This window comes from Lampris incognitus, chromosome 8 (genome assembly GCF_029633865.1).
Source record: "Lampris incognitus isolate fLamInc1 chromosome 8, fLamInc1.hap2, whole genome shotgun sequence".
NCBI lineage: Eukaryota > Metazoa > Chordata > Actinopteri > Lampriformes > Lampridae > Lampris > Lampris incognitus.
Window position 1 is genome coordinate 49,087,785 of NC_079218.1, and position 25,051 is coordinate 49,112,835.

The following is a 25,051-nucleotide window of genomic DNA, read 5'->3' on the forward strand; positions in this document are numbered from 1 at the left end:
CCGGTCTAAACTTAAGCCCCCCCACCCCCCACCCCCCACCCCTATAACCTCAAACCGAAACCCGACTTCTGTGACCGGATGCCACCGCGCGAAAACGGGGCCGTTCGGACGTGTTCTGCGCGACGTTTCCCAGGGGGTCGTGTGTTATTTGCGGCCCCGCCCCCCCCGACGGTCACGTGGTTTTCGAGAGAATGTCTGCGGAGACCCCCTCCCGCCGACGAGGGGAACAGGAGGACCAGCGTGCAGGACAGCTCGGCTGAGCTCCCTGCCAAAGTGATGAGCGGCTAATAACGAGGTTAAAGGGTGTTGATTTTTAATTTCAAAAGTCAGAAGTGTCCTTCATCTCTCTGACGGGTTTATAACAGCGTTGAAAACTGTTTGAAAGGAGTCGAGCGAACGCGTTTTTAGACAAAACCGATAGCGGGAATGGGGAACACTATTTGGCAGCTACGTACTGTATTACTGGTAGATGTTTTATAGGCTGCTGAATTTTTCATTCACCGTTTCAATAAATCTAAAATGTCTGGCAAAACGTGCTGGATTAATCGATGGCACACACAAAAAATCAACATTATTCAAGCACTGATAATACTTTGTGTATTGTGACGTGGTTAAATAATGGACTTCTTAGACACCCTTTCAGAGTTAACAAAGTAAGCTTTTAGAACAGACACAAGCTTGTATGGATCTTCGCTCCCTCCCTTTCCCGCCACCGAAGCGACCCCATCTACCTGCCCCACTCTTTACCCTCATGGTGGGAAGCAGCGTGTCATCTAATCTAGCTTCTCTCATAACGTCCCCCATTACCTTCCACCACATCACCGCATGTCTGTAACAGACATGTCCGTTTTTAACATGTTCCATATCCCACAACATAGCCAAAACCAGCCGAGCCGCTCAGTTGCATTGTGTGGTAATATGTGAATGAACCTCGGGGCAGAACACTAGTAGAATTCGCCACACTGCCCCCTTCCTTGAAAGACCTAACCCAAATCCCATGTGGATGGGTCCATCCACCATGAGGGTTTCTTCCGCCGAGCACCTCTCCCATCCCGGGCTGCGCCTTGTCGCGGGCTGCTGATAGATGACGGTCTGAGCCCCCACCTTCGACGTCCGCTGTTTCTATTCGTGGCCAGGGAGGTTGGCTCTGATCCAACACTGTCCTTACCCCCTCCCTGGACCCCGGTAGCCTGGTCTACGGAGGAGGAGGAGTCTGGCACCCCACCTCCTCCCACCGCACTTCTGACACCAATGTCGCGAATTCGGGGGACAACGCAACCACAGGAACTGCCGCGGCCGGGACGCGAACCCGTATCGCCCGCGCCGCAGGAGGCATCGTTAACCGCTAGACTAAAGGGCCAGCGTGTCTTCTTATCCATGCACGTTACAATATGTTACTCCTGCACTGTCTCAGATTTTTGGTTTAAATATATTATTATTATCATCAGTCATTTATTTTTCTATTTATGTGTTTGAATCAACTGTCCCATTCTTTTTAATATTCACCTTTTGTGTTTTTCTTCATAGGTTTTCTACTCCATGTCTTATTTCTGCCAAATACATTGTGGTTCTGATTCCGAGCAAGTGCCTGTCTGGAACTGCTGTGATGTAATTATTTATTTTTTAACAAAAAAGGGGGGTAGTCTAATAGTAAAAACATCTGTAACACACAACTCACATAGAACAACTAAATTAAGCCATGTCAGACCTGTTCCTGCCTGTTAACCGGAGGCCAGGTCCCAAAAGTAAACGTTGTAACTGCTGTTTGCTCCACCCATGTTGTAAACCCACTGGTTATACGTTACTCTACTCTTCTCTTCAGCTAGGCAGCACAAACTAGTTGGTAAAACCAGCTGGTGGAGCAAATACAGGGTTAGGACTTCCACTTTCTGGACCTGGCTTTTGCACGTCTGACGCCAATGAGCACAAACAGCCCATGGAGTCGAAGTTCTACGTCACTTACAAGTGCCCCCAACACTCCCCGGTCTCGATTCCTTGTAAGGCCTCCTAGTCGCTGGCCTGGCTAGCGTGTTGGATCGATAGACCGCTGTGACGTAACCCTTTGGTGTGTTTGTGTATTTCAAGTGCTTTAAGTTTCTATAAACCAGCATTCGCAAAAATCTGCATTAGGCTTTGCCAGCAGGCTCTCGTTCTCCGTAGCAGTAATTTCCCATCATGCACCAGTGATCAGCTGTTTGGGGGCGAGGGATTTTGTTGGCTCTGATTACAAGACCGACCAAATGGCCTCGGCGTCGTCCTGTTGTGATCCCAGTAAGACCCGAGAGCAGCCCAGCTCTCGTGGTGACGACACTAATGAACGTCCAGAGGAGCTGCGATAACTATGAGACCTCCTGTTGTGTTAGACTACAATCTGAGCATCCAATTCCAATGGGACATTCTAATTTATTAAGAAACTAAATGAAGACAGTTAAATTATTGATGTCATGAGACAACAAGTGAATTTTGTCTCTCAGAACATCTGTTATGCCTCAAGGCTCCAAATAATTTAATCCCGAACATGGTGAATTTCATTCAGGAATTGCAATTCAGTTACAAAGCAAACCCATGTTGTTATATATACTACATGTCTATCAAGAATCAAGAACAATTTATTGGCATTTCTATCATGCACTTGAGTACACAAAAGAAACGAAATGTCGTTTCACCCAGCCCACAGCAGTGCAACACAAAAGATACAAACATATCCAAATTTATAAAAACATACAAAAAAACAGAGGGGGGGGGGTAGTCCACAACACAGTTGATTCAGTGCAACACAGTCCAAAACTTCCACTGTCCAAGAGAACGAACGCCGGCCAGGATGACTGTCGGAGCTGCCGGTCTGCATGGGCTAGCAGTTAGCTTAGCCTGCCCCGCTCCCGCGTCCTGTCAGACCGCCCTCGGTGCTTCCTCTTTCGGGCACAGCTCCAGGCAGGGCCGTGGTCCCTGGGCCCGCTGGACGCAGCAGACCAGGCTCCCTCAGCCGATCCAACGCCAGCTCTCCCAGCAAGTAAACGGTGGTGGGGGGGGGCAGGGGGGCTGTCGAAGATCAAAATAAAAACGTCCCACGGTGACACAAACTCAGAAGCGGACGTGGACAAAGACGCTGCAGAGTCGCTACCGGGTGAAGCCGCTGCAAACGTGAGTTCGCGCCGCCATCTTCCCACCCAACGTCAAATATAGTGTAACATGCATGGATAAGTAGACACGTTGGTCCTTGACTAACGGGTCGGACCCTTTAGTCGACTGGTTAACGTTGTCGCTTGCGGAGCGGGAGACATGAGTTCGCGTCCCGGCTGTGGCGGTTCCCGGACTGCCCCCCGAATTCGCTGCAATAGCTTTCAAAAGCCATGTGGTTTCCCTCTGGAAAGACATCCACGATGTCAGGTTTGTGTTGGAGTTACATTTAAACACAAATACAGCTCACAGTAACGTTATCGAACTTGCGCCATGACCCATTCAACCCCAATTACAGATTTTGACAGGTGGACGAATAAAGATGTACGGGATCCTTTCAGTACTGTACTAATTTTATTTATTTATTTCCATCGGATTGGCATCCTTCTAGGCTGGGGCCAGCACGTGCATCATATCAGCCCACATACAGTGTCAGCATCACGTCCAACATTGGTTCTCAAACCTGCGAGTCGCTGTGCCATGGGAGGCAAGACCACACCTACTAAAGGCTTCATTACAAACATGATTTGTATGTCCCCCGTCCCATAATAACCCTGTTGATTTTTTAATCATTGTTTTCTAATTTGCTTTAAATCAGAACATAAGAATTTCAGGTACTGGTCGTGATTTGTGTTATGTTGTAGTCCAAGTCTGAAATGTTGAAACAACAGAAAACACAGACACATTTGAATACAAGCACACGTGGTCCTCATTAGCCTCATGCATAGCTCACATGAAACGTGCATCCAGGAGTAAATACACAATAATGAGTTTCCTCAAATGAAATAACAATTGCAGGGCCTGCATAAGCAGTTGAGAACAAAGCGATTTTCTATTTGGGCAGTAGAAATGTAGATTATACAAACTACTTCTTGAAATAGGAACCTGTGGGTGGAATTTTATTTATTTATGTTTGTTTGTTTTGAAATACTTTATTAATCCCCGTGGGGGAAATTATGCTCTGCATTTAACCCATCCTAGCTGTGTCCAGTTCTTCTTGCCGTGCCTTGCTCAGGGGCACAGACAGGAGTATGAACCCTAACACCCGGAGAAACCCCACCACAGACACGGGGAGAACATGCAAACTCCACACAGAGGACGTCCTGGGATGACCCCTGACCCCCCCCCCCAAGGTTGGACAACCCCGGGGTTCGAACCCGGGACCTTCTTGCTGTGAGGCGACAGCGCTCAAACTGCCAGAATCAAACGGACTTACCAATAACCACCTTTCTCTGGAGATACAGAGAGGTGTTGATGTTGCTGTATCCAACAACAACAACAACAACCAAATTCATGATGGACCGGAGGCTTCCATGCTGAACACCACTCCCATCTTTTCTGTAATAAATAAATTAAAAGAAGAAGAAAAACACAGAAACATAACCCCACTGAGCTAGCACGCGCCCGCTTGTAGCCGCCTGAACGTTAGCCATCTGGTTGGAGCTGCAGCATTGACTTTGCCGCCGTGATTCGTGTGCTCCTGCCTCCTGCACCTCCTCTTAGCCTAGCAGTTTGTGCTGGCGAGTGGCAGGTTAGTGGGAGGACTCCTTTTATCCACAGAGTGAATTATTGATGGGCTTGCTCAAGCATACCTGACTCTATCATCAAAAAACCCACTAGCAAGCGGCTGGCATGTACGGTAAATATTTTAGCATATTTAGGGGGAAAGGAGAGACGGACAAGACAGTTAAGAGCTTTGGTTTCCATCGTTTATCAAATAAAAACTGTGTACACTGTATTTTACGTCATATATTTATATATATATATATTTATAAAGTGCTTAATAAGAATAGATAGTTATAGTATGCGATCGTACATTGTTACATGAGTTGTTTCGTTTGTGCTTGTTGGGAGTCTTCGTTCGTTCGCCGTTGGGTGAGCTGTTATTTACATAATGTATACAAGTCCCCAAGGTTGGTCCCCACCCCCACCCCACCCCACCCCCCCCCCACTTCCTGCGCAGGGTAGAGGTTTGGTGTGCGGTTGTGCTGAAATCACGACAGGGAGCAGGTGACACCGGCGTCCTCGGTGTGATCGCAGTTGTGCACATCCCAGGATATATGAGAGCACTCCCGGAGCGAGGCCTCGGCGCCGCTGCACTTCAGATTGTCCAGCAGGATGGGGCCGGGGCCGGGGCCGAAGAAGGCTTCCACCCGGGCCGCCGCCGCCTCCCCGCAGCCCAGCTGGCGGCACACGACCTGGGCGTCGGGCAGGTCCCAAGCGTCGTCGCACACGGTGCCCCACTCGCTGCCCGAGAACATCTCCACCCGTCCTTCACAGCGGTGCTGGCCGTCCGCCAGCCGCACCTGCCCTGTTAGGGACAAAGAGGAGTCTCACAAAGCCTCGCCGTCGTTGTGGCCGACACACAACTGCGTCAGTGTGTCGGGAAATGTCGGGAGGACGGGCATAACGGCTAAACCTGCGCAGATTTGGGGGACCCTACCTTCGCTGGGTGTTTTGGTGGTGGGCATCCTCGCCGTAAAGCCAAAGTCCCGTCCAACCGCGATGATTTGCTGGAAAGCTGGGGGGTGGGGGTGGGGGTGGGGGGGGGTTGGGGGGCAGAGGAAAGCAGAGTAGTGCTTCAGTGCTCAGTGCAGACTCAGGAAATATCAGCTCGCAAAACCATTAGCGAAGCTTTTTGCCCCCCCCCCCCCCCCCCCCCCCGTCACTACTCCCGGGGATCAATACAGCGAGCTCCTTCCTTTCAGGGGCCACGGTGCAGTCTGCAGATAACGGTTCTGTGGCACAAAAGACGTGGAGCAAGTTTGCGGGCAAGCGACCGCACGACTTTCCTGGAAGCCCACAACACAGTCACCTACAGTCCCCGAGGACGGCGCCGTTCGTGTGCGACGGTTCACAACACGCCGCACACGCGTCACGGCCGCGTCGAGAGCCGAGCTAAAACCCCCGTCTCCCTCCCCGCCTTTGGCTTGTGTTGCGCAACGCGAGTAAAAGGAGGGGGGGAGGGGGAGGAGGGGAGGAGTTATTATTTTCCCCCTCGCTCCTGTGTGTGTATTTCTGATTTACCCGTAAAGAACTGAAATCTGGCCCGCGGGCATCTCCGGTGACGGTGATCGGCTCCGACTCCCCCGCTGTATTTTTCATGCTATCCGGGCTGCCTGCTCCTCTGAGAACGACGCTCCGCACACCGCGAGGAGACGGCTCGGCAGGAGGAGCGTCGCGGACCGGAGGAATCGGAACCACGCGCCTCATGTGGGAGGCATGACTAAGCTTTGTGGGGGCGTGGGGGTGTGTGTGTAGGGGGTGGGGGCTTCTCTAGCCATCTATACAATTTGATGCCTGGCTCTCTCATAACATGCAGCACGCTGCAGCTCCATTTCCTGTGGGGGGGTGGGGGGGTGGGTGGGGGTGGTCTTACGTGTGCAGATAACTCCCGCGTCCTCGTTGTGGCGGCAGTTGTGCTGACCCCAGCCCAGGTGGAAGCAGTCCGTGAGGTCGCCTTCGCTGCCCCTGCAGTCCACGTTGTCCAGCAGGATCGGGCCGGAGCCGTAGCCGAAGTAGGCCTGGGCCTTGGCCGAGACGGCCGGGCCGCAGCCAAGCTGCCTGCACACCACCTGGGCGTTGGGCAGGTCCCAGTCGTCGTCGCACACCGTGCCCCACAGGTTGTCGTGGAAGACCTCGACACGCCCTTGGCAGCTGCTGTTGCCGTTCACCACCCGGATGGTCGGCCTCTCTGCGCAGGGGGCGAGACGATAAGGGCACCCGTTTTTAGATAAAACCCGCCGTCTGGTGACGATAACCGTACCGCGTCTCCCCCGGTGATGCACTATCGGTATTGTTGCCGAGTTTTATCGCTTCCCTTGTTTTTAATGTAAAGCATCCTGCGCTGCATTTTATGCAGGGAAGGTGCTATACAGATTTATTGTTATTATTATTAGAAATGTAAAAAACAAAACCTGTGCTTATGTGTTTAGGGCAGAAATGAGGGTGGGTATCGCCTTTTTACCTCGCGTTGTCAAGGCGGTGGTGGTGACGGCGGTGGTGGCGTCTGTGACTGCAACCGTTCCATCTGTCGCTGCAGGGGGGGGAAATACAGCACGCAGCATAATAACACAATCACCCAGTAACCACACTGTCTGCATGGTCAGAACCAGGGCCGAGTTGGTCTAATCACAACCCTTAAACTAGTGACACGTCGTGTGGGTAAAATCAGCACCCTCTGCCGGCCGTGGGGTAGAAGTACACATTCTGATGGGACTCGCTCTCTAAATAGGCTTGCATAACAGATGGCCGGTCAGCCAGTAAGGAGACTTGTTATCTTACTGCTAAATATTTACCTACACAGCGGCAGCAGATAAATTGTGTCAGTGACGCCTCCCCCCCTCTCCCCCCCCTCTCCCCCCTTACCTGCAGTGCTCTCTGTGACGAAAAAGCTCCTCGGGCCTATTGTCTCAGTATTCTGGGTGGGCACAGTGGTGGAGCCTGAACCTAAGAGTGTAGAATATGGGCATGACAGTGGCTTGGTAAAAAATATGACAAAAAAGAAGGAGGAGGAGGGGGGAGGAGGAGGGGGAGAAGAAGAAGGAGGGGGAGGAGGAGGAGAAGAAGAAGAAGGAAAAGAAGGAGGAGGAGGAGGAGGAGGAGGAGAAGAAGAAGGAGGGGGGAGGAGGAGGAGAAGAAGGAGGGGCAGGAGGAGGAGAAGAAGAAGGAGGGGGAGGAGGAGGAGAAGAAGAAGAAGGAGGGGGAGGAGGAGAAGAAGGAGGAAGAGGAGAAGGAGAAGAAGAAGAAGGAGGGGGAGGAGAAGAAGAAGAAGAAGAAGAAGGAGGAGGAGGAGAAGAAGAAGAAAAAGAAGTAATAGATGGTGATGATGATAATGTAATAACACATTAGCCCCGATATCCGTGTTTTTGAACATGCTAATTGCCATGCAGTTTAGTTACCACATAGTTTCATAACTACGACATACTTTTGACTGTTTATACCAGTTCTACTTTTGGGGTAACGGAGACACCGTGACTTAGAGCGACGCACCAGCGCAGACGACCCCGGCATCCTCGTGATGGCCGCAGTTGTGGGTGCCCCAGCCCAGGCTATAGCACCTGGATAGCTGCTGCTCGTTGCCGTTGCAGTTGACGTTGTCCAGGAGGATCAGGCCTGTTCCGTAGCCAAAGTAGGCGTTGGAGTGTGCCGAGACGGCATGCCCGCAGCCTATCTGCTGGCACACCACCTCAGCGTCATTACTGCTCCAGTCATCATCACACACCGTGCCCCAGCTTCCCCGGTAGTAGACCTCGACCCGGCCCTGGCAGTGGTCCAGTCCGCCCACCAGACGGATGGTACCATCACCTAAGAGTCAAGGCAGGGATTCATAAGGATACCTTTGGGATGTTTCTTTCCTTATGTATAATGTAGTGTAGCACGTTTACAAACAGGTATATGGGCTCATGTGCTGGTGAATGTTGACATCAGCTAGAGTGAAATGTGGTGCCAAGTTCTGTGAAAGCGCACACACACGGGTTTGCTTTCTAAACCCTAGCCCAGAAATAACCCTTGACCTTGTGGGGGCCTGTAAATGTCCCCGCAAGGTATGTTTTTTTATAAACTTTATGAGTATGTTGCGCCCCCCTAAGGATAGAAAAACATGTACAGGTAGTGTGTGCATGTGTGTGTGTGCGCGTGTGTTCAGGTACATGTAAGTGATGAGGAGGGTGTGGACCAATACAATGCATAGAAAGGATAAAAACAGAGGCTGGAAGGTTGAGGTGAGGGAGGGAGAGGGGCCTTCACAAGATGTTGTCATCTCATGGCTTGGACCGAACAAAAACACCTGTACAGACAATAAAATGTTCTCACGTATCCCGTTACTTACAATAGCACTCCCAAACCTCAGGAAACCAGGGATCTATGAGGCCGCGGTGTATTCTCGGTTAGATACATGACAGTCTCAGGAGAACCACCTAGATGCGTCACTTTTTAGCTACATTTTTTTCCCCCTGTCAGGTGTCTCATGACCCACTTGGGGTTAAAGGGAAAAACAAAAGACAACGACAAAGCCTGACGTGACAAACAATGAAGACAGCCTGGAATTTTCAGAGGCCATAACCTATGCTATACGCGGTTTTCACAGCCCCAGCCATGCCTCCAGGTGTTTCCAATGTGTTTCCCTTTTCCTTGGTGTCTTGGTGTCTCTCCGGCTCCCTCCTGATTTGCTGCACAGTCACCTTACCCGCCCAGCCTGTACACCTGCCTTCCATCAACTCGACAGGACATCTACTCTGGTTTTCCATCCACTCATCGCCAGATCGTTGTCTCAACCATTGTGGTACTCTCCCACTCAGCAATTGCATATTCAGAGTTATTCCTTGTGCCGTTTGCGTTACCTATATTTACCGTATTTCCACGATCACTACTCTCTGGTAACCCCTGCTTGCCTCGCCTGCTCACTTATTCCCAGCCAGCCACGCTCAATCCCTAGTCCGTAGGTCTCGCTCAGCTCAGTTTCGCCATCAACTACCAAATTTCCCCTCGGCGATTAATAAAGTATTTCCGATTCTGATTCTGTACTAGTCAGCTCAGTTCAGCTCTACCATCCTCCATGGCCTCTCCACTTTATGCCTTGTCTGCCATCCTCATTCCCCTTTATTCCCTTCTACATTACTTAATTCAATTGTCTGTCTTGATTTGGGTCCGCCTCTACTGATCATAACAGAATGATTTGGCCATCATGGATCTTGCCACCCCGAATACCCTCGTGGGACAACATGAATAGGCCCCTCGTGGTGTTGTGGAAGCCCTCAAGTCACTCTCAACCAATGTGGCCCAGATTGGACATCAAATCAACCAGGTATCCACATATCTCTCCACTCCAGCTCCTGAAGCCTCGACTAGACCCCTACTCCAGTACAACCTTCAGGCCAGCAAGGTCTCCAGCCTAACATCCCAGCACCGGAGCACTATGGTAGAGACTTGGGGGTGTGCAGGTCTTTTATGATCAGTGTTCCCTAGTGTTCGAGCAACAATCCTCTGCCTACATAACCAATAATGCAAAAATATCTTATATCATGGGGTCACTTAGGGCAAATGCTTTAGTCTGGGCATCAGCTGTGTGGGATAGCCAGTCACCTCTTACCTAAGCTTTGTCACTGAAATGAGAAAAGCTTTTGACGACCCTGTTAATGGTAGGGACACTACAAAAGGCTTGCTGTTTCTGCGTCAGGGTTCCCACAGCATAGCTGAATATTCAGTTGAGTTTAGGACCATATCTGCAGATTTGGGTTGTAATTATGCTTCACTTCAGGGGGTGTTTCTCAACAGGCTATGTGATCCAGTCAAAGATGAGCTAGCAGCTAGGGATGATGCAGGCAATTTAGATGCTCTAAATCTCCCTAGCCATTAAATTGGATAATATTCTTTGTGAGTGCCATACAGAGAAAGCTAGTCATCCTCCATCTTTGCCCTTCTCTCACTCATCGTGAGAACTAGCCCTGGTCCTCCCCCAATCTGTGCTCTTCCTGGTTCTCCTGTCTTCCTCTCCTCAGCTGAGGAACCCATGAAACTGGGTGGCGCCCGCCTCTTACCTGCTGAATGCTCCCAGATCCTGAAAAAGGGTTTGCGCATTTACTGCAGCCAAGCCAGCCATTTCTTAGCCTCCTGCCCTCTTCAGCCAAAAGAAGAGACTCACCAGTAAGAGCGGGGATTCTGGTGAGCCAAACCACCTCCCTTCCAGTTCCCCGATCCAGAATACAGCTCGACACCACGCTTATGTGGAACCAACAATCTCTTCCGTTGTATGCCTTGGTAGACTCCGGAGCTGATGAAAACTTCCTTGACGCCAACTTTGTTTCCCAAGCTGGCATATCCTTTCACCCACTCAAAGTTCCTCTTGATGCCCACGCCCTTAATGGAAAGCTCCTCGCTCAAGTAACTTGTGTTACTGAGCCCCTGCACCTCATCCTCTCCATCAATCATTGTGAATCCATCCAGTTCCACATCATCGTCTCCCCTCATACCCCCTTGGTCCTTGATCAATCCTGGTTAAAACTACATAATCCCCACATGGACTGGTCTACCAAGAAACTTCAGAGCTGGAGTTCTTTTTGTCATTCATCTTGCCTGAAATCTGTAGCCCCAGCAGAAACCGCTGCTCCCATGTCGGACACTGACCCCCCCCCCCCAGACCTGTCAACTATTCCTTCCATTTACCATGACCTGGGACAAGTTTTTAGTAAGCAACAAGCACTTTGCCTTTCCATTGCCCTTATGACTGCACCATTGATCTGCTCCCAGGAGCTTGCTTGCCTTCCAGCCACCTGCTCAATCTGTCTCACCCTGAGAAAGAGGCGATGGAGACTTATATTCACGACTCCCTAGCTACAGGTACCATAAGGCTAACATCCTCCCCTGTTGGTGCAGCTTTTTTCTTTGTCGCCAAGAAAGACCATTCATTGCACCCCTGCACTGACTACCGTAGTTTAAATCCATGGTTCAAAAAGACATGCATGTTAGGGTTAATACTCCTGTCTGTGCCCCTGGCTGAGGCATGGCAAGACGAACTAGAGTTGGTCCTCGGGTGCTGCATGGCGGCTGCCCACTGCTCCTATCTACACAGCTAGGATGGGTTAAATGCAGAGAAAGAATTGCCCCACGGGGATTAATAGAAGTAGTAAAATGAAAAGAAAATAACATAGCCGTAAAAACAAATTTCCCCTTCCTCTGATTAATTCTGCTTTTGAAGCAGGAGCCACCATCTTCTCAAAACTCGACCTCAGAAATGCCTACCACCTGGTCCAAATCAAAGAAGGAGATGAATAACAAATTGCCTTCAATACCCCTCTTGGCCACTTTGAGTATTTAGTCATGCCCTTCAGATTAACCAATGCCCCTGCTGTCTTCCAGGATGTTGTCAATGATGTCCCTCATGATTTTCTGACCTGGTCTGTTTTGTTTATCTCAAGGATACCCTTATCTTCTCCCAGAAAATGGAGGAACACATCCAGCATGTGAGGCAAGTTCTCCAAACACTACTGGGGAACAAACTGTTCATCAAAGCTGAGAAATGTGAATTCTATGTAAATTCTGTTGGTTTCACGGGTACATCACTGAGAGTGGGCAGATGAAGGTGGATCCCAGATAGATTCAGGTAGTGGTCTATACCCGCATCCCTGAAACAACCCCAGCAGTTTCTGGACTTCGCTAACTTTTAGAAAAGGTCCATCAGAGACTAAAGCCATTTGACCGCATCTTTTACCCAACTCACCTCTTCAGCTACCCCCTTTGCCTGGACCCCTGAGGCAGATGCTGCCTTCACCGAGCTTAAGTGATGCTTTACTTCAACACTTTTTCTCGTCCAACCAGACCACTCATGTCAGCTCATCGTGGAGGTTGAGGCTTTTGATACAGGGGTTGGAGCTGTACCTTTTCAGCACTCAGCTTCTGACCAGAGACTCCATCCCTGTGCATTCTCCCCCCCACCGATTGTTTCCCACTGAGCAGAACTATGATGATGAGAACAGGGAACTGCTCAGAGTCAAGCTTGCCTTGGAGGAATCGAGACACTGGCTGGAGGGAGCAGAACACCCATTCAGCATTTGGATGGATCACGAGAACCTGGCCTACATCCAGAATGCCAGGACTTAATTCCCATCAAGCCCATTGGTAGCTGCACTTCGAATGACGTAATTTCACTCTCACTTACCGACCCAGTTCCCGAAACATCAAGCCTCAAGCACCCTCCCAACAGTTTCTCCCTGACAATAATCCTTCCAAACCAGATACGTTCCTTCTCTTGGAACAGAACATCCATTCAGCATTTGGATGGATGACAAGAACTTGGGTACATCCAGAATGCCAAATGACTTAATTCCCATCAAGCCCATTGGTAGCTGCTCTTCAGATGATTTAATGTCACTATCACTTACCGACCCAGTTCCAGAAACGTCAAGCCTGAAGCCCTCTCCCGACAGTTTCTCCTCGACAACAATCCATCCAAACCAGATACCTTCCTTCCCTCATCATATGTGGTGGCCACAGTGACCCGGGAAATTTAATCCATCATCAAGGAGGCCCAAAAGACTCAACCAGACCCAGAAAATGGCCCTGATAACTGTCTTTTTGTACCATATCCTGACTGTTCCTTGGTCCTTCGATGGGCTCATATCTCCCGGTTTGCCTGTCACCCTGGTATCAGCCGAATCTTCGCCCTTCTAAAATGACATTTCTGGTGGCCTTCCATGGACACTGACACCTGTGCCTTTGTGCTTACTTGCACTGTGTGTGCTCAGAATAAGTCATCTCACCAGCCTACACCGTCTGCTGCCAGTCCCAGGTCGACCATGGAGACACACTGACCTCAACTTTGTTACGGCCCAGAGGAATACAGCTGGATATTCCACCAGCTCATATTGGATCCCTCCCTCATCTGGGACTTCCATATAGACCACCCTGACAAGCCCTGTGGTTCACCTGGAGGCTCTCAGTGGGGGGGGGGGGTTACTGTCACGGCCCCAGCCCTGGCAGTGCCTTTAGTTGTTTCCCTGGTGTGTCCATGTGTTTCCCTTTCCCTTTCTCCTGTTTTCCCTTGTCTGTCTCTATGTGAGTGTGCGTGTGTGGTGTGGGCATGGCGTCCTTCCCTGGCACTCTCCGGCTCCCTCCTAATTTGCGGCTCATTCACCTTATCCGTCCAGCCTGTGCACCTGCCTCCCATCAACTCATCAACTCAACAGTATATCTACTCTGGTTTTCCATCCACTCATAACCAGATCATTGTTTCACCCACTGTGGTAGTTCCTCACTCTCTGCTGCTCAGCAATTGCATATTCAAGAGTTATTCCTTGAGCTGTTTGCGTTACCTGTATTTACCATGTTTCCTTGTGCTTCCAGGGTCACTACTCTTCAGTCCCCCGGCCTGTCTGCCTTGCCTGCTCGCTTATTCCCAGCCAACCATGCTCACTCCCTCATCCGTTTGTGCAGCTCAGTTTTGCCATCAACCATTCAGCTCAGTCCAGCTCTGCCATCTGACATGGCCTCTCTACTTTCTTTTTTTTGGGGGGGGGGATTTCCCCCCATTTTTCTCTCCGATTGTGCCCGACCAATTACCCCACTCTTCCAAGCCGTCCTGGTCGCTGCTCCACCTCCTATGCCAATCCGGGGAGGGCTGCAGACTACCACACGCCTCCTCCAATACATGTGGAGCCACCAGCCGCTTGGGAGGATCACACTATTCGCTCCAGTCCCCACCCCTCGAACAGGTGCCCCGACCGACCAGAGGAGGCGCTATTGCAGCGACTAGGACACATTACCACATCCAGCTCCCCACCCGCAGACGGCAGTGATACATTGTCGTCTTTGTGTTATTTTCGTAATAGGGTTTTATCATTTAGAACCTAAAGGGAGGCTGAAATACGCTAGTTCGATGCCCTCCAAGCAAATTGCGTTATGATTTTTGTTGAGGCTGAGCGTCTGTACAGACAGATGAAGACGTTTCTGGTTGTCGCTGAATGAGGAAGATGCACAATATGAGCAATTCAGCATCTGCTTTCAAATTTAAATGCAAATCAGCCCAACTCTGTGACTGCGTTGGAGGAAGGCGAGGGTTCCTGTCGCAAAGCAAATATTTTGGAGGACATTGCCAAATGTGTGTGTGTGTGTGTGTGTGTTTATGGTCAAATTGAAGCTCCAACAGAACCCGATAAATCAAATATGGTAAAACATATTTGTGGCAAAAATTTGCAGTTAGCTCTGAGATGGCTTCATACATTAAATCTATCGAGAGCATAATTATGTAATGCTACCTCAGAATTTAATCTAGTTTATTGATTATGGGAAATCGATTGTTGCTTTTGAAATATTTTTATAATACACTTTTAACAAACACTCTGTTAAGTTCTCAAGAGGTGTGAAATCCCTTTTTTCCACTTGTAAAGAAACCTGCATTCTTGCCATTTGCTTATCTTCTTAATTTAAAAAATTTTTTGGGATCCCCCCCCCCCTTTTCTCCCCAGTTGTACTTGGCCAATTACCCCACTCTTCCGAGCCATCAGGTCGCTGCTCCACCTCCTCTGCCGACCCGGGGAAGGCTGCAGACTACCACATGCCCCCTCCCATACATGTGGAGTCACCAGCCGCTTCTTTTCACCTGACAGTGAGGAGTTTCACCAGGGGGACGTAGCGCGTGGGAGGATCACGCTATTCCCCCCAGTCCTCCCCCCCGAACAGGCGCCCCGACCGAACAGAGGAGGCGCTAGTGCAGCGACCAGGACACATGCCCACATCCGGCTTCCCACCCACAGACACGGCCAATTATGTCTGCAGGGACGCCCGACCAAGCCGGAGGTAACACGGGGATTCGAACTGGAGATCCCCTTGTTGCTAGACAACAGAATAGACCGCTACGCTACCCAGACACTCCGCTTATCTTCTTAATTTTGAGGATAAACTTAACTGTGTATCGTTTCCGGGTCGGCTGGAGACCCGTCTCATTTAGATAAAAGAGGGAAACACTTACGTGAGCCCGAATTTCTGCGGGGTGGCGTCGTCGCCTCCCCTTGACCCTTTGGCTCCAAGATGGACGTGTCTGCAAGCAAAACGGGGATTAAAGGGGCATTTCAGTGACACTCTTCACATTTTCCTCCACCATCATTGTCATGAGGAAGATGACTCCACCAATTCCTTATACATAGGGTGTCACCTCTGCATGTGACGGCAACATCCTCATAGTGGTAGCAGTTGTGGACGCCCCAGCCCAGACTGCCGCACTGGCTCAGGTCTGTCTCCCCTCCTTTACAGTCCACATTATCCAGCAGGATGGGCCCCGAGCCCTGCCCGAAGTAGGAGCTGCTGCCCACAGCCACGGCCAACCCGCAGTCCAGTTGCCGACAAACCACGTTGGCATCCACCATGTCCCAGTCGTCATCGCACACTGTGCCCCAGGACTCGTTGTAGCGCACCTCCACACGGCCCTCGCACCTGTTACGCCCATTCAGCAGGCGCACTGTATGGGACATGTTAACAGATGATAGTTGTGATACTCTGCTATTAACCTCTATCAAACATGACCAATATGAGGATTTAGGTTTCTTTAGAAACCGAGGATACAGTCATTTTAAAAGTTATTGCCTTTGGTTTGTGAATCGCAGAGGGTGAATCAGTTCATCTGGGCACAACGTTTAGTGGAAGAAACATGTCATCGCTCATCCGAGTGACTTCGTCAGTCTCAAGCTGACTGCAGGTATCCCCACCCTTATGCACGGTTGCATAACGACCGAAACCAATGCTTGGTTTCACATGCAAATTGGCGTGACCATTAACACAGCAACACGGGAGAGCTAACGCGTCAGGCCAGGACTCCACAGTCTACACCCATCTACAGGCCAGCGGCCACTCTTTCAAGGATGAGGGCGTGTACATCCTTGATAGGGAGGGACGCTGGTTTGAGCGGGAAGTCAAAGAGGCCATCTGTGATGAGGGGACGGCACCATAGAGAGCAACCTGACCAGCTGTATCTCTGTCTGGCATGGGAACTGCAAGGCCTCCGACCGAAAATCCCTACAGCGGATAGTGAAGACAGCTGGAAAGATCACAGGAACTGCTCTCTCATCCATCCAGGCTATCTATGATGCACGGTGCACCCGGAAGGCTCTCAGCATCGTGAAGGACCCCACCCACCCTTCCCACATCCACTTCACCCTCCTACCCTCTAGCAGGAAGTATCGGAGGAGAATATTTTTTTCCTAGGATGAATCTGGACAGTTCCCGCCCTCAGGCGCTAGCATTGTCAGTCAAGGCTGATGCGAATGCGCAACAGCCCTAACCCTAGCCACGTTTGCTAGCTAACTGTTAGCCGTTAGCCACGTTTGCAACGAAGCTAACTGTGCCAACTTAACTGTGTGTGTATGGTAAGCAAATATTTTTTTTCCTAGGAGGAATCCGGAAAGTTGACTGACAGGCAGATCTGGCCAATCCTAGCACCTGAGGGAGGGAACTTTCCGGATTCATCCTAGGAAAGAAATATTGGCGTACCGGAGCATCCGCACTGCCTCCACCAGACTATGCAACAGTTTCCCTCCTCAGGCTGTGAGGTTCCTCAACAGCCTCAACACTTATACCTCCCATAAAATGACTTTTTTGACCTCCTCACTCGCTGTCCGTGTCAGGTGTGCTTGTGATGTTTAGGTCTGTGAAGTAATTCTTGTTTTTAATGTACTTTTTAAAAAAATATTCATTCCATGTTATATGTTTTTATGTGGCCCTGAGGTCCATGTGAAACACAATTTTGTTCCCTTGTATGTACGAGACACGCATATGAGGCAATGACAAATAAAAGCAGTCTAATTCAGTCTAAGTCTAAGACCATCCCTGAACTGGGGGGGGGGGGGGCTAAGAGCACATCTGTCACCATCTTACAGTGCTGTGATTGCAACTAGTCCCCAACCCTCTGTGAATAGTACACATGGCCATTGAAACTCTAGTTAATGGTCACACCAATTTGCATATGAGACCAGTCGTTGGTTTGGGTCGTTATGCCACTGTATTGTTTATAAGGAGGGGGGGGGGTACCTGCAGTCAGCTGAGACTGAAGAGGTCACTTACAAGAGTGATGAAACGTTTCTCTCAATAAACGTTGTGCCCAGATGAACTGATTCACCTTTCTGTGATTTCCTTACCTGGATTATTGAGCATGCATCCAGACATTTGCTTTGTGTTGTCGTGCGTGCACCAAAATACACGAAAAAAATAGAATAAAATAAAACAAGCTATAAAAGGTCTACTGTCTGAGGAACATTAGGGTAGTATGTGTTACTGTCTGGAAAATAACAAAATGAAAAGACATATTAGCATGGCACTGATATAATGACGGTTAATAGCGAGAAAAGTCCTGTCGGAATAGAACTAATCCCTCCCAAATTAAGGAACAAAATAAGCCCCATGACTCCTTGGACCCGAGGTCAGTAGATAGGGAGAGGGAGGGAGCACATTGCAAACGAGTAATTGAGGGGGATTAGGGAAATGGAGAGCTGGGGAAGTGACCTTGTTTCGAATGCCTCAGGCTCTCATCTACCATCTTTACTCTGTCTTTCCCGCCGAGGTGAGATAGATTTTCATGTCCTGGATGCAGCATCCATGTTCTGTTGCAGGCTGAATGTGTTTGGGCAGGTGTGGTGGGGCAGTGGTAAACTGGCGGGGGTCCAGGTCATGCTTACCTTGGTAATGTGGCTGCACAGACGTTTGCATGCTACCGGCTGGAACAGGACGGAGGAGGGAACATGAGAGTGAAGGAGAGAGAGCGAGTTTGCTCAAATTATTTGTTGAAAGGAGATTCTTGGCTTTCCATAGTAACTGCTCTCTATATCTACTATATCTATTTTCCTGTAATCCTAGACCTGTCTTGAAATGCAACTGAAAGCCTGTTTTGCCCACATACAGCACCGGCAAGAGTGCCACAACAGAAATAAGCGTTTGCCCATTCCTGTGAGAACTTTTGGGGCAAAACTAAGGAAACAAAAGCCAATATTTCCCTTTTTTTCAAGCACGTGATAAAGCTGACCAAGAGGAAGTTTGCCCGTGAAAAGGAACAGTAAAACATTTGTATTTATCCATTTCTCGTTTCTTTACCAAAAATGAATAATAAATAATATAAATAATAAAAAAATAATAGAATAAAATAATAAATAATAAAATAATAATAAAAAGAAAAAAATAATAATAAAAAGTAATAATAAAATAGAAAATTAAAAAATAATAAAAAAATAAATAAGTAATAAATATTAAATTATAAAATAAAAATAAAAATAATAAAGGTAATAAAAATAAAAATAAAAAGAATAAATAAAGTGCAGTGGGGGATGGAGATGTTACACCCTTTGGACCAACATTTCTAAGATGTGGATGCTTTAATGCTGCACCTCTTGTCATCATAAGACATCCAGAGCTCAGTGTGGAGGACACTGGAGTCTGGTGTTAGATTTCAACCACTCACAAAGACAGTGGAAGGACTTTTTTTTTAACGTCACACCTAATATAGGTCAATTCACAGGCTTTCTCCATTGTGACGGTTTGTGGCACCGAAACCAAATGTATACGCACAGCAATTACCTGATGTGGACTAGTAAAATTCCGCTTTTAGCTGTGACACAATCAGTTTATTCTGTGCTGTGAGGTCGAGGGAGACATAAAGCACCACCCACTCCAAACAGCTCTTTTCATTGAGAAAAAAGAATGTGAAAAATTGAAATGTGATTGACCTGATTAATACTTACTTGATACAGCTCGCCTGTTTATTCTCATATCTCCTGAAATCAGAACGCAGCAAATATTAGTCAGATACACATTCTGCAGGGTCCGCTGTACCAGGGAGCAAACAGGAGTGAGTCTGTGTTATCACATTTAAATGAATAAATGTGTTCTATTTATGGGCAAGGGATCAATAGTGTTCAAACTAGTGGAATTGATTCTGGCTAGCTCCCCTAACAACAACTGCAGGGCTTTTACCCAGCGACAAGAGGTAAACACAGGGCAGGCCGGGACTATGGACACAAAGGCGCTCATCTTCAGGGAGTTCACCTGCAGGTACACCCGGTTCTCCAGCTCTATTAAGGCCTCATGCACACGTGGTCCTACGCTAACAGAAGGAATCAGCTCATGTGTCACATTCCCTCTTCTCATCAGCAGCCCGGGCTGCTCACTGCTTTCTCCAACTTTGCCTTTCTGAAACTCGCGTTTTCCCGAAGCGGCTTGTACCTTCGGGCTGATTTATTGCACCGCTCTGGGTGTATGAAGTAGCTGGTGGCCCTCGAGAAACATTTCTTAAAAGTAGTTTGAGAATCCCCTTTAACTTTCCAACAAGCCATCCTGGCTACTGAGGGTACTGACAGGGATACCCCCTAAAAGTGCCCTGATTTGGGGAATAATAAAACTGATACCCACCTTTTAGCGTTATATTAGGCCTTTAGCACTTAAGATGAAGCACACTATAATGAAAATATACTAACACAACTTGGCATAATCATGGACTCGGTGAGTGTTAAGGCCTGTCACAGCTTTATGTAAATTCTACAGTGTCCCGGTCCGGTCCACGTAAAAGCTAACGTGCACCTCCGTTGTAGTAAAAGGTGCTCATTCACAGTTTCAGAATGACAACACAAATACTATTCCAGAGTCCTTCAGTGTCGGCGAGCATGTCACACGGGCTCGGGTTGTGAACCACATATCTCGTCGTTTCTTAATGCGAGGCCTTCGCTAATATCGAAAAAAAAAAAAGAGGGGTCCTAACCGGTCCATCCTGACGAACAGCTTGAAGGGAGGGGCTTGAAGCCGTTAACCCTCTAGTCTTACCCCGTAAGCGACCCCTCACCTCTGCAGCCCGCACAACTCACCAAGTCGCAGAAACGTGCTGACAGCGAGGAAGAAGAGGGACACGAGCAGGGACAGCAGGAGCCAGGCGGCTGGTTTCCAGCACCTGCGCATGTTCGGCACCGCACGCTGGCCTCGCATGGCTCCCCGACGGACTCCGCCTGGAGAACACATTCACATTCAGTCGTCCTGCTCTCTCTCTCTCTCTCTCTCGCTACCTCCCCTGTCTCTCTCTGTCTGTCTCTCTCTGCACCTCCCTCTCCCTCTCTCTCTCTCTCTCTCTCCCTGTCTCTCTGTCTCGCTCGCCCTCTATGCTCCGCTTGTTTGCTCTATTCGTCTCCCCCTACCATGTCTCCAGAATTCCTGAGGCATAGCCCGCTTTACCTGGCCAGTACCCTAAACGTGGAGGCCTTTGCGCTCCATACACTTCTGCTACTACCGAACAATAAACCGCTCATTTGCGTTTTGTTCAGAGGGCTCTGATTAGAGGATTGGGTTTTTTTTTCTTTCTGACAAACCCTGCAGCCAATGCCGCCGCTCGCGGTAGTAGGTATTGACGATCCGGGGGGGTCAGGCGAGTAAATTTGCGGTTGGAAAAAAAAGAAATCGTTCACAGAGATCACATGGCGCACATGAGGGGACGGGTGGGGGTGGGGGTGGGGTGGGGTGGTGATGAAGGCGAAGCGTAAGGGCATGTGGGTCACGCTTGAGGCTCCGCATGTACGCATGACGGAGGCGAATGAAAGACAGGCTGGGGCCGTCTCCCAGGGCCTGGCCTTCACCCGGCCGGGCTGGCCCTGCAAGACCGTGGGTTACAACGACGGTCAGTCTCGAGCGAACACCGAGGCCCAAAATGGCTGCTGCTGCGCACCGTCCTCTTCGCGGTCGCCGGCGGGCCGTAGCAGCAGATTCAGAGGGGCGACGATTCGTTCGGGTGTTTCCCCGGCGTCCGAGTCGGGATCGGGAGAACTTGTGTAGAAACTGGCAGCTTTGTGCATGGTTCTGGATCGCCGAGGGGCTTTCCGACAGGGTCCGCGGGACACCGGGATCCATCCGCAGTCGCTCAGTCGCCGCGCATCAGCGGCGTAATCAGACACTGTGCACTACCCATCCTTCGTGAGCGAGACACCGGGACGAGGAGACGCCGCAGGCGAACGTTATGGGACGAGATCACACCACTCTGCTGCAGCTGACTCACATAGAAAACACAGCGCACTCATAGAGATGCATATATTAACCACACCCCGCACCGCAGAACCGAACCCCGCCACAGCCCGTCGTAGGATTAAGGGTGTTTCCTTGTCAGTGCCGGTACGTGGAGGATAAGGAACAACTTCCTGTATCACAGGGCTTCCTGTAGAACCAGCGAGCCAGCCGTTGTGGCCTTTTTGGATTTTCAAAGTTTAATAACTTTGTCACAAAAAAAAATATGATGCAGACCCGCCGCCCCCTGAATGCTCTTAAATTTGCATATACTTACATTAAAACGAGTTTTGGATCAATTGCACGAAACAAGTTGTGATAAGTTCTACCTAAAACGACCACGAGCGGTCAAAATGACGGCTCGTCACGTCACTATTGATGACGCGTGTTGGTCGCCTTGTTTCCTTCGTGAAGCTCGTTGTTCTGTCCTAGAAACACACCAGCGTCCTCCAGTGGAGAGAAATAGTCTAAACTTGATGTTTGATTATGTCCAACATGTCTGGTTACGGACGCCGTTACAGACGCGCCACGACTACCGCCGAGGCGCTGCAGTATTTACTGGCCTTGGACAGCGGCCATTTTAAATTGTTTGAAAAATAGTATTAAAGTTGTTAAAATGTTAATTTTGCTGTCAGTTAGATTCATAACAGACACACTAACATATGTAATGCATTGATATCTCAATTGGGTATTTATCTTGACAGAATATCGGCCCCAAATATCGGCCTCCAGAATTCAGTATCGGCCCCGAAAAAACCATATCGGTCGACCCCTAATATACATACTATATATATATATATATATATATATATATATATATGTGTGTGCTGATGAGTGCGAGACGCACAAAACAGGCCTGTACTGCTATGCATTAAAGTCTTGTTTCCTGTATATGTCAGTGGAGTTTCAGAGCGCTCGGGGTTCATTTAAACGTGTGCGGTCATTAGGTGTACTAGTCATGCATGTGTGCGGGGGGCAAGGCCGCGGCTTGTTTGCCTCCCCGCTGGGGCAGAATCCCCCCTGACCTTACACTGGAATGCGTGTCAGGGGATGATGAGGGCAGAATTTGATATTGGCCCCCGGAGATAGTGGACATTCCGGGCCCGGTGGGCACAAAAAGACGTCTCTGCTCCCCGCGGTCCCCGTCGTCGGGCCTAAACGCTGCTTCCTGCGATCTGTCACTACACCCCTCCGAAACGCTTAGGCACCCGATGACACTGCAGGGGCGCCGCTGGGCTCCTCGGAGAGCAGGGGGCGGGTGGAGGAGGGTGGAGAGGGGGAGGGGAGGAGGGGGGGTCCTCCTCAGGGCGACGCACGCTGTACAGGTACAGTTCTCTTCTTCATCTTGCGGATGAGGGGGGGGGATAACCCACACCGCAGATCCACGGCGGGACACCAGAGACGCCCTGGGAGCGACTGGCGGCACCGCGACACCAAGCAGCCGCCCAGGCAAATGACTTCGCACGACCCCATTATGACCCAGGCCACGTCCGTTTCTGTTGTTGCTTATTTGTTTGTTTTTTTGGTCTGCTTGTTTTGACAACTGTTGCACTGACTTTGTAGGCACAGCGGGACACCAGAGACGCCCTGGGGGTGACTGGCGGCACCGCGACGCCAAGCAGCCGCCCAGACAAATGACTTCGCACGACCCCGTTATGACCCAGGCCACGTCCGTTTCTGTTGTTGCTTATTTGTTTATTTTTTTGTGTCTGCTTGTTTTGACAACTGTTGCACTGACTTTGTAGGCACAGCGGGACACCAGAGACGCCCTGGGAGCGACTGGCGGCACCGCGACACCAAGCAGCCGCCCAGACAAATGACTTCGCATGACCCCGTTATGACCCAGGCCACGTCTGTTTCCGTTGTTGCTTATTTGTTTATTTTTTTGTGTCTGCTTGTTTTGACAACTGTTGCACTGACTTTGTAGGCACAGTGGGACACCAGAGACGCCCTGGGAGCGACTGGCGGCACCGCAACGCCAAGCAGCCGCCCAGACAAATGACTTCACACGACCCCGTTATGACCCAGGCCACGTCTGTTTCTGTTGTTGCTTATTTGTTTATTTTTTTGTTGACAACTGTTGCACTGACTTTGTAGGCACAGCGGGACACCAGAGACGCCCTGGGAGCGACTGGCGGCACCGCGACGCCAAGCAGCCGCCCAGGCAAATGACTTCGCACGACCCCGTTATGACCCAGGCCACGTCTGTTTCTGTTGTTGCTTATTTGTTTATTTTTTTGTTGACAACTGTTGCACTGACTTTGTAGGCACAGCGGGACACCAGAGACGCCCTGGGAGCGACTGGCGGCACCGCGACGCCAAGCAGCCGCCCAGGCAAATGACTTCGCACGACCCTGTTATGACCCAGGCCACGTCTGTTTTTTGGTGTTGCTTATTTGTTTATCTTTTTTTTGTCTGCTTGTTTTGACAACTGTTGCACTGACTTTGTAGGTGGTGGTGGTGGTGGTGGTGCTGGTGGGGGGGGGCAGTGTCCGGAGGCCATCAAGGAAGTCATTGTGTATCAAATTGGGAGGTGGGGACTCTGACAGCGGCCCAGCGCTCTGAGGACCGTGGCCGTCCCATTCGCACACTGCGCTAACAAACCGCCCCAACCTCTGGGACAAACGCTCCAGTTATAAGGGATGAAAAATAATCTAGTCCCCAATGTTGTGTTTTTCAATACTCCATTCATAGCGGGATGTAGCGCAGATCCGCCGGGGAATAATGTCGCCTTTTGTGTCGGCCGTTCCTCCCCTCCCATCTCCCTTCCCCGCGCTGAGAAACAGCTGAAAGATCCCGGCCCCGCCAGAAGTGCCCCTCCGCGTCCCAGACGGGCCCAGAGCAGCGCCGTCGGCCACGTCACAGGGCAGAACTTCGACCCGTTTAGACGCAGATTCGCCGCGTCCGTCGGCTGGGGGGCACCGCCAGCTTGTTCCGACGGTGACGTCGTCGTCCTTTTTCCTGCAGAGTCCGCGTCGGTCGTTGAACACCGAGTGTTAACAGTAGGACACACACACACACACAGATACACACACACAGATACACACACAGATACACACACACACACACACACACACACACACACACACACACACACACACACACACACACACACACACACACACACACACACACACAGATACACACACACACACACACACACACACAGAGAGGAACGATACAAGAGCAAAACAGCAACAAAAAAGGGCAAAAGAGCAACAAAAAAGGGCAAAAGAGCAAAAAGGGGCAAAGGCAAAAAAAAACAAAGGGGCAAAAGAGGCAAAAGCAAAATAGGCAAAAGTGCAAAAAAGGGGCAAAAGAGCAAAAGGCAAAAGTGCAAAAAAAAGGCAAAGGGGCAAAAGGG

At 50.0% G+C, this 25,051-nt stretch overlaps 1 protein-coding gene across 1 annotated transcript; it reads right to left on the bottom strand.

Annotated features, from left to right (window-relative positions):
• Positions 1-5,143: 5,143 nt before the first annotated feature.
• LOC130116552 (scavenger receptor cysteine-rich domain-containing group B protein) lies at positions 5,144-20,625 on the bottom strand. Its single transcript, XM_056284486.1, has 11 exons — positions 20,508-20,625; positions 19,392-19,424; positions 18,336-18,374; positions 15,824-16,126; positions 15,641-15,709; positions 8,170-8,484; positions 7,546-7,626; positions 7,145-7,213; positions 6,557-6,871; positions 5,621-5,698; positions 5,144-5,488 (listed from the first exon to the last, which is right to left on the bottom strand). Exons 1-11 carry the CDS (start codon positions 20,623-20,625, stop codon positions 5,172-5,174), a joined length of 1,737 nt encoding a protein of 578 aa, XP_056140461.1. The 3' UTR covers positions 5,144-5,171.
• Positions 20,626-25,051: the final 4,426 nt, after the last annotated feature.

Bases quoted from the DNA above. Each gene is read 5' to 3' on its own strand.
- LOC130116552 (XM_056284486.1), bottom strand. From the start codon at position 20,625: ATGCGAGGCCAGCGTGCGGTGCCGAACATGCGCAGGTGCTGGAAACCA. The intron at 19,425-20,507 runs GTGAGTTGTGCG...TTCTGATTTCAG, and splicing joins CAGCACGTTTCTGCGACTTG to GAGATATGAGAATAAACAGG. The intron at 8,485-15,640 runs GTAAGTGTTTCC...CTTGACTCTTAG, and splicing joins CCGCAGAAATTCGGGCTCAC to GTGATGGTACCATCCGTCTG.